At 42.5% G+C, this 10,302-nt stretch overlaps 1 protein-coding gene across 1 annotated transcript; it reads left to right on the top strand.

Annotated features, from left to right (window-relative positions):
• The first annotated feature begins 9,564 nt into the window (after positions 1-9,564).
• On the top strand, positions 9,565-9,939 carry LOC143587273 (uncharacterized). The gene has a single exon (XM_077068608.1). It carries the CDS (start codon positions 9,565-9,567, stop codon positions 9,937-9,939), a length of 375 nt encoding a protein of 124 aa, XP_076924723.1.
• The last annotated feature ends 363 nt before the right edge of the window (positions 9,940-10,302 follow it).

Below are 10,302 nucleotides of genomic sequence, written 5' to 3'. Positions count from 1 at the left end.
CTCCTAGACCTCGTGCGGATCTCGTATCGATCGGCGACACCCCGGGGCGGGGGACCTAAAGAATCAGACCCAAAATTCGGTCTTGCAGACTTCCTTACAATATTTTGATAAACATACGATAGAATTGAATAAATAATTATGCCATGATGCCACCCCGGGGCCCGTTCTAAATTTTGCCAGTATTGCCAAATGGGTATGTTTACCGAGCTGGAAAAAACTGAGTATGGGTCGAACCACCGAATCGGATCAGAAATTCGGTCTTGGAGACTTCCATACAGTATTTTATACACATACGTAAGAATCATATCAATAATTATACCCTGACGCAACCCCGCGGCCCGTTCAAAGTTTTGCCAGCATTGCCAAAGGGGTATGTTCACCGAGTCGGAGAAAAAACTGAGTGTGGGTCGGACCACTGAATCGGATCAGAAATTCGGTCTTGGAGACTTACATACAATATTTTACACACATACGAAAGAATCGGATCAATAATTATGACATGACATCACCCCGCGGCCCGTTTGAAATTTTGCCAGTATTACCGAAGGTGTATGTTCACCGAACCGGAGAAAAATCTTAGTGTGTGTCGAACCACTGAGTCGGATCAAAAATTCGGTATTGTAGACTTCCATACAGCATTTTATAAACATACGAAAGAATCGAATCAATAATTATGTCCTGGCGCCACCCCGGGGGCCGTTGGAAATTTTGCAAGTATTGCCAAAGGGGTATGTTCAAAGAGCCGGAGAAAAAACTGAGTATGGGTCGAACCACCGAATCGGATCAGAAATTCGGTCTTGGAGACTTCCATACAATATTTTATACACATACGTAAGAATCAGATCAATAATTACGCCCTGACGCAACCCCGCGGCCCGTTCAATGTTTTGCCAGTTTTGCCAAAGGGGTATGTTCACCGAGTCGGAGAAAAAACTGAGTATGGGTCGAACCACTAAATCCGATCATTAATTCGGTCTTGGAGACTTCCATACAATAATTTATACACATATGAAAGAATCAGATGAATCATTATGCCCTGACGCCACCTCGTTGCCCGTTTTAAATTTTGCCAGTATTTTGAAAGGGGTATGTTCACCGAAACAGAGAAAAAACTGAGTATGGGTCGAACCACTAAATCGGATCAGAAATTCGGTCTTGGAGACTTCCATACAATATTTTATACACATACGAATGAATCGGTTGAATAATTATTCCCTGATGCCATCCCGCGGCACGTTCGAAATTTTGTCACTATTGTCAAAGCGGTATGTTCACTGAGCCGGAGAAAAAACTTACTATGGATCGAACCACTGAATCAGATCATTAATTCGGTCTTGGAGAATTTCATACAATATTTTATACACATACGAAAGAATCGGATCAATAATTATGCCCTAACGCCACCCCGCGGCCCGTTAAAATTTTTGCCCGTATTGCCCTACTGGTATGTTCACCGAGCCGGGGAAAAACCTGAGTATGGGTCGAACCACTTAATCGGATCACTAATTTGGTCTTGGAGACTTCCGTACAACATTTTATACACATACGAAAGTATCAGATCAATAACTGACGCCACCCAGAGCCCTTTCGAAATTTTGCCAGTATTGCCAAAGGGGTATGTTCACCGAGCTGGAGAAAAAACTAGGTATGGGTCGAACCACTGATTCGGACCAGAAACTCGGTCATGGAGAATTCCATAGAATATTTTATACATATATGACAGAATCGGATCAATAATTATGTCTTGACTCCATCCCGAGGCTCGTTCGAAATTTTTTCAGTATTTCCAAAGGGGTATGTTCACCGAGCCGGAGAAAAAACTGAGTATGGATCGATCCACTGAATTGGATCATAAATTCGGTCTTGGATACTTCCATACAATATTTTATACGCATACGAAACAATCGGATCAATAATTATGCCCAGACACAACCCCGCGTCTCGTTCGAAATTTTGCTAGTATTGCCATAGGGGTATGTTCACCGAACTGGAAAAAACTGAGTATGGGTCGAACTACTGAGTCAGATCAGATATTCGGTCTTGGAGACTTCCATACAATATTTTATACACTGACGAAAGAATCAGATCAATATTTATGCACTGACACCACCCCGGGGCCCGTTCGAAATTTTGCCAGTATTGCCAATGGGGTATGTTCACCGAGCCGGAGAAAAAGATTAGTATGGATCTAACCACTGAATCGGATCAGAAATTTGCTCATGGAGACTTACATACAATATTTTATACACATACGAAAGAACCGCGTCAATAATTATGCCCTTACGTCACCCTGGGGCCCGTTCGAAATTTTGCCAGTATTACTAAAGGGGTTTGTTCACCGAAACGGAGAAAAAACTGAGTATGGGTCATACCACTAAACCGGATTAGAAATTCGGTCTTGGAGACTTCCATACAATATTTTATACACATACGATAGAATCGGATCAATAATTATGCCCTGAAGCTACCCTGGGGCCGGTCAAAATTTTGCCAGTATTGCCAAGGGGTATGTTCACCGAGCTAGAGAAAAAACTAAGAATGAATCGAACCACTGAATCGGATCATAAATTCGGTCTTGGAGACTTTCATACAATATTTTATACACATACGAAAGAATCGGATCTCTAATTATGCCCTGATATGGGCTAAATTATATACATATTATTAAGCATATTTCCTATACTTTTAGTTACTTTTGAGCCATGATTTATTAAATATTACTCACGTTTGGCTCATATTTAAAGTTAAAGTTTTCTAGAGACAACGAGTTAAACTCGAGTATTTATTTTGCTAAAACTGAGACCAATAACTAATATTATAAACTTTAAATTATTTCCACTTTCATTAGTAAAAAAAATCGTCACATAATAATAAGAATAATAATAGTATTATGATTACATTAATTATTTTTGAATTGCAATAATTAATTTTGAATGTTTGTTTTTCAAGATCATAAAAAAAACCCTACGAAGCAGGTAACACGAGGGAACCGAAGTTAAAAGCAAGCAGCCGCACATTATTATTATTATTGTTTTTACATTCTGCTGTTTCACGTGCTCTACCCAAGAAGTCTGGTTGAGCTTCTTTTTACTTCCAATCAACATCAACATTATAATATTCTGTGGAGTCAAAAAGGGATACAGACGCAAGAAGCATTAGACAACAACATCTTCAATATTATTTGGTTGGATTTTATTATTATTTTTATTATGAACTTCATTATTGAACATATATATTTTATGCTTTTGAACATGATTATTGGCTAAACAATTTTAGTTATCTAGGCTTGTGATGATGTTTTGTTGATTGATTTGGACTAGTCGGTTTTTGGGTTTTTATGGGATTTTGATTAATTAAAAGTCTTGAATATATTTATTCGATGTATCTCATGCGTATTTATTTTTAATTTGTGTCTAAATGAATGTTTCACATGTTACTTTATTGATTGTCTTTCAATTATAGGTTGCATGTTAGGGTTGTTTACTGTGTGTTTGCAACTTGTTTATGGTTTATTGAGCTTATTTACCATAGAAACTGATTTTTTGGCATATTATTAGAAGTTTATATTCTTACTAGCTTAAATATCCGACGGGTTATAAGTTGTCGGGTTTGTCTGCGTTGTTAGGGTTTTAGGTTAAATTATCTGACAGGAGGTTTGCCTATTTTTGCCTTAATTTCACTGTTTACCCGTGTCCTTCAAACTGTTCATAAACCACCCCGTGTACTTAGATGCATTGAGATAGTGAAACTGACGGGTTAGCTATTTTTCTAGGGTAATTAATCATAGTTGGTGAACTGACAGGTGAACTAATAAGCTGGTGTTTTTACATGATCTCTAAGATTTCTTTTTCGGTGACACCTTGAGAGTGATTAAGGATCCATTAAGTTTCCTAGAGCTTCATACCTTTAGATTTCCGGTTCCTGTAGCCTTTGCCCGTAACCGATAAAATCCCGAGTCGTCACAATTCGGATTTCTTGCCTAGGTAACTCTTTCTCATATTTGAATTTGCTAAAGTTTTTATTCGGTAATTTAATTTTTTTTAGTTTACTTTAATTTAATTAAGTGATTAGATTAATTATTAGTTTTTAAAATAAAATAAAATAAAAAATCCAAAAATATATATTTTCTTAATTATTACTGTAAATTAGCTTTTAGAAATAGTCTCGTTAATTAAATAGTGTCTCTAGGGTTCGATATTCCCGGTCTTCCCATAGCTATTCTACACCCAATAGGTTCACTTGCCTGTTGCTAGTGGTTTGGTTTAGGGTATTCTAGGTTTTTATTACTCGTTGTGCTTGGTCATTATTTGCTAAATTTATATATACCACTTTGCGCACATCAAGTTTTTGGCGCCGTTGCCGGGGACACTTGGTAATAGCGTACTAGTTTCTATTTGCTTTTTATTTGTTTTTAGTTTTACTTTTAGTTAATTAATTAGTTTTATATTATTTAATTTTTATTTAATTATTATTTAATTGCTCTTGATTGCTATTTGTGCCTTGATTTTAACGTGTGTGCTTTAGGGATAAGCTTGGGTCCTCATTATTTTACTTGTTTTTCAGCGTATGCGACGTACTCGTTCACTAGGACCACTAGAGTTCACTGCTTCTGACGAACCCGAGAGAGATTTTCGTGAGCGCCGTAAGGAGTTTCGAGAGACTGCACGTGCTCTACGCGAAAACAAGGTACACGTTTCTGATTCTAAATTAGATATGGGTGACTCTATCAGCGAATGAGGGAGATTGCACGTACGGTTCACTCGAGAGCGAATGAGGGAGTTTTGGGGAGACGGTCTGCTATCACACGTCCGGCGATGCCCGATGCTAATAACTGGCAAATTCCGACCAACGTCATGAATTCCATTACTAATTCTGCCCCATTTCATGGACTTGAAGACGAGGACGCGCCTGGCCATCTGAACAAAATCACTCGAATCTGCGACATTTTCAATATTGCCAACGTCACTCATGCTTCTATCTACCTTCATCTTTTTCCATTTTCTCTGGAGGGTCGCGCTTCATCATGGCTGGAAAACCTTCCCCCTGGGTCCATAACTACATGGGAGAATCTTCAAGCCGAATTCCTTAAGAAATATTTTCCGCCATCTAAAGCCTCGCGACTTCGTGATCAGATATGTTCCTTCCGCATGGAGCCTGACGAGCCATACTCTTTGGCTTGGGAAAGGTTCCATAATCTGCTTAGTAGATGCCCCCAACATGGTCTACTTGAATGGGCTGTAGTCGAGAAATTGTATAACGGGCTGACCTTTGAAATGCAGAAGAGATTCAATACGTCAGCTGGAGGAAACATGTTAGAGAAGCTGGATATAGATGAATGTGAGTCGTTGTTTGAGAGTTTCGCCCTAGTCGAACAGCAAGAGCCGTCCGCCCGAGGTACTTCTAAAACCACCACCTCTTCCGCTCGAGGCATTTATCAGGTCTCGAATGATACTAGCATCGCGGCTGCCTTAGAGGCAATGCAGAAGGATATCCGAGAGTTGAAGAAGATCGCTCAGAAATGCGAAGTCTGTCGTGGAGGGCATGATACAGTTGATTGTCCGGTCGATCAACCGGAGAAGGTAGACTACTTGGGTAATAGAATCGAGGAGCGAATGCCTACGGAAACTCAGGATGGAGAAATAACTCCAACTATGGTTGGAGGTCGGGAGGTAATGCTCAGGGTTTTAGGTAGGAGCACGTTAGTGAGCCAGAGGTAGCAGGGAGTTCGAGTGCCGGGAAGAGTAGCGGTATGGATCCGGATCTTAAGAAGCTCAAGCAATCTACCATGCTTTCTCATCTTATTGACAGAGATAATAACACACAACAGAGACTGGCTGAGCACGGCACCCTATTGAAGAACCAACAGTCGTCATTTTTGGAGATGTCTCGAAAGGTGGATGAGATGATGATGCAGATGCTACCTAATAAGTAGGTTGGAGCATTTCAGGGCAGCACTGAGCTTAACCCGAAGGCACAGTTGAAGGCGGTGACCACCCGTAGTGGCAGAGGAGGTGATCGAGAGCAGGCGCTGGCAGATGATGAGGAGCCGGTGGACGAGGAAATAGAGATGGAGACCCGTGTGAGGAAGCACGAGAGGCGAGTCCCAGCAAGTACCGCGTCAAACGGTGAGTCTCCCACAGAGAAAGCTATTGAAAAGAAGATTGAAGATTAGAAGAGTCCGAAGTTGATCTTACTCGAGTTCCGTATCCAGCTCGTCTTCTGTGGCAGAAGTATGCGCAGGAATATGGACATTTCTTGGACATGTTTAAACAGCTAAAAATCAATCTTCCGTTTGTCGAGGCACTCCAGCATATGCCTAAATATGCGAAATTCTTAAAAGATCTTGTTTCTAATAATAAGAAGCTGGAGGGGCTTTCGACAGTTTGTCTAAATGAAGGATGCTCTGCAGTAGTCCAGAATAAGTTGCTGGTGAAATTAGCAGACCTGAGACTCTTCACGATCCCGTGTTTGTTTGGCAGCTCGACTGAGAGCTACGCGTTGGCCGATTTAGGTGCTAGCATAATTTTGATGCCATATTCTCTCTATAGAAAGCAAGACCTTGGCGATCCGGTCCCGACGCGCATGAGTTTATCCTTGGCCGACCGTTCGGTCAAATATCCGCGGGGAATCATGGAAAACGTACTCGTTAAAGTTGATAAATTCGTTTTCCATGTGGATTTTGTTATTCTTGACATGGAGGCTGACGATCAGGTCCCACTAATTTTGGGGCGACCCTTCTTGCGTACTGCTAAAGCACTTATTGACATCTTCGACAGCAAAATTACACTTCGTGTAGGGGAGGAGAACGTCACCTTCGATGTCGTTAAATCCATGAGAAACTCCAGTAGTCAGGACGATTCCATTTACTTTCTTGACACGTTTATATCTCAGTTCGAGCTCTGTCTTGGCTACATCTCTGGAGCAGATTTGCTCAATCAGGAGGACGAGGTTGATGTTCACCAGGAGCACGACCTGAGCATTCTTGTTAGCTCACCTCCTGAATACCCCGATGTGTTTACGGTTGCCGATAGCACCAAGGGACCGAAGGAGAGACCATCGATTGAGGCACCACCATCCCTTGAGCTTAAAGAGCTACCTCCTCAATTGGAGTACGCTTTCTTGGACGGTTATGCCGATTTACCCGTTATCATTTATTCTCAGTTGACGAATGATGAGAAATCGAGGTTGGTTGATGTGCTCAAGGCACAGAAACAGGCTATTGCATGGAAACTCATGGACATTCAGGGCATCAGCCCGAACTTTTGCACGCATAGGATACTCATGGAGGATGAATACAAGCCTGTGATCCAACCTCAGAGGAGGCTCAACCCTAACATGTCGGAGGTGGTCAAAAAGGAGGTTGTCAAACTCCTCGACGCAGGCCTGATATATCCCATCTCCGATTCTTCATGGCTGAGTCCCGTTCAGGTCGTCCCTAAAAAGGGAGGGATGACAGTTGTCACTAACGAACGTAACGAGCTTATTCCGACTAGGATAGTCACAGGTTGGCGGGTGTGCATAGACTACAGGAGGCTTAACGACGCTACTAGGAAAGACCACTTTCCTCTTCCGTTCATCGATCAGATGTTGGAGCGTCTTTTGGGACGAAAGTTTTACTTTTTTCTTGATGGATTTTCAGGTTATTTCCAGATCCCGGTCGCACATGAGGATCTGGAAAAGACCAAATTTACATGCCCATACGGTACCTTTGCGTACAAACGTATGCCTTTCGGGTTATGTAATGCTCTGGCTACTTTCCAGAGTTGCATGGTAGCGATATTCCAGGACATGATTGAGAGTTCCATGGAGGTTTTCATGGACGATTTTTCGGTATATGGGGACTCATTCGATCAATGTCTTTCTAATCTGGAGAAGATCATGAAGAGGTGCATAGAGACTAAGTTGATGTTGAACTAGGAGAAGTGCCACTTCATGGTGACTGAAGGCATTGTGCTCGGGCATAAGATTTCGCGATATGATATTGAGGTAGACAGAGCTAAAATCGACACAATCAGTAGACTTCCTCCACCGACAAGTGTGAAAGCCGTTCGTAGTTTTCTTGGGCATGCGGGTTTTTATCGAGGTTCATTAAAGATTTTTCTACGATTACCCGGCCCATGACTCGCCTTCTAGAGAAGGACATCGCATTCGAATTTGATGCTGATTGTTTGAAGGCGTTTGAGTTTCTCAAGCGGCAGTTGGTTAATGCCCCTATCTTAGTAGCACCCGACTGGAGCTTACCCTTCGAGCTCATGTGCGACGCTAGTGATTTTGCAGTCGGGGCTGTTTTAGGTCAGGGGAAGGACAAGCACTTCCATCCTATCTATTACGCGAGTAAGACCCTCAATGATGCTCAGGAGAACTACACGACTACTTAGAAGGAGCTTCTAGCAGTGGTCTTTGCGTTCGACAAATTTCGTTCTAATCTCGTGTTGTCCAAAACCATCGTTTATACTGATCATGCGGCATTGCGATACCTGTTCGCCAAGAAAGATGCCAAGCCTCGCTTGATACGATGGATTCACTTGCTTTCTGAGTTCGATATTGAGATTAGAGATAAAAAGGGAGCGGAGAATGTAGCTGCGGATCACTTATCACGTCTAGAGGATCCAAAGAGAGAGGAGATTAGAGAGGATGCCATCGGGATAAGTTTCCCCATGAGTCGTTGATGATGGTGAGAGTGAGATTTGAGTGAGAGCCAATGTTGTACGTAAGTGCTGAAGAGGAGGGCCTGCCATGGTTCTCCGACATTGCGAATTATCTAGCGGAAGGAGTAGTGGTCAAGGGCATGAGTTATCAGCAGCGGAGGAAGTTTTTTGCAGACGCCAGCCACTACATATGGGATTCGCCGTATTTGTTTCGTGTAGGCTCCGATCGAGTGTTGAGGAGGTGTGTGAGTAGAGAAGAAAGCCCTGAGATTCTTAGGCATTGTCATGAGGGTTTAACTGGAGGTCACCATGGTTCGTCTTCCACCGCTAGGAAAGTTTTAGATTTCGGCTTTTATTGGCCATCGATTTTCAAAGACTCACACGAATTTGTCAGACAGTGTGACGCATGTCAGCGCACTGGTAACATCTCATCCCGTAATGAGATGCCCCAAAACCCTATTCAGGTTTGTGAGGTTTTCGATGTTTGGGGCATTGATTTCATGGGTCCGTTCCCGTCTTATCGAGGGAACCGATACATTCTCGTGGCTATCGATTACGTTTCCAAGTGGGTTGAGGTTCAAGCCTTGCCCACTAACGACGGCCGAGTTGTAGTGGGATTCTTGAAGTGGTTGTTCTGTCGGTTTGGTACTCCCAAGGCCTTGATCAGTGATAGGGGGAAACATTTCTGTAATGCCCAGATGGAGAAGGTGTTGGCACGATATGGGGTCACCCTTCGATTGTCCACCGCCTATCATCCACAGAAGAGCGGGAAAGTGGAGAATGCAAACCGAGGCGTTAAACGAATTTTAGAGAAAACTTTCGGCAAGAACTGAAAGGACTGGTCGACAAGTTGGATGATGCACTTTGGGCTTTCCGCACAGCGTTTAAAACGCCTATTGGGACCACACCCTTTAAGATGGTTTACGGGAAGGCGTGTCATCTACCGGTTGAGTTAGAGCATATAGCATATTGGGCGTTGAGATCCGTTAATCTTGACCTGACCCAAGCTGCAAAAAACCGGTATCTCCAAATTCATGAGGTTGAGGAGCTGAGAGATGAGGCGTATGCGAGATCATGGAGTTATAAGGAGCGTACGAAGGCGTTACATGATCGAAAGTTGAGGAAAGTGAAAGAGTTCAAGTGTGGGGATCGGGTGTTGGTTTATAATTCCCGTATGAAGTTATTTCCAGGTAAGCTTAGATCGAGATGGGTTGGTCCGTATACGGTGAAGGCGGCATTTCCACATGGTGCAATTGAGTTAGTTGATCATGAGGGGAGAGCGTGGATGTGAACGGCCATAGGTTAAAACATTATATCGGTGGGCCGGCTGATTCGGTCGAGGAAGATGTATTTCTCCTCGATATCCCTACTTTGATTGCTTGATAGGGATAGGCCACGGGAAATACCCGAGTGTAGAGTTTGTATAATTTTTATTCGTTTTCCTTTATTTTTTATATTTTGAGTCAGTTTTAAGTTTTTAGAGTCTGTTTGATGTCTGCTTTGGGTGCTTTGAGCTTTGTTTTGCAGGTTGGATACTTTCGTTCGTACTCAATCTCCATTCGGACGGGGACATTCTTGCTGATTTGATTGTCGAGGGTACCCAAAAGTTGCGGCCGCGAATGAAATGCTATACGGTCGCTTTATTGGAACATGA

This window comes from Bidens hawaiensis, unplaced genomic scaffold, assembly GCF_021521415.1.
Source record: "Bidens hawaiensis isolate Kalapana, Puna unplaced genomic scaffold, B.hawaiensis_p1.1 tig00035436_1, whole genome shotgun sequence".
Lineage (NCBI taxonomy): Eukaryota > Viridiplantae > Streptophyta > Magnoliopsida > Asterales > Asteraceae > Bidens > Bidens hawaiensis.
Note: the sequence above shows the minus strand (reverse complement) of the source record. Positions and strands in the feature narration are given on the sequence as shown.

Bases quoted from the DNA above. Each gene is read 5' to 3' on its own strand.
- LOC143587273 (XM_077068608.1), top strand. From the start codon at position 9,565: ATGGTTTACGGGAAGGCGTGTCATCTACCGGTTGAGTTAGAGCATATA.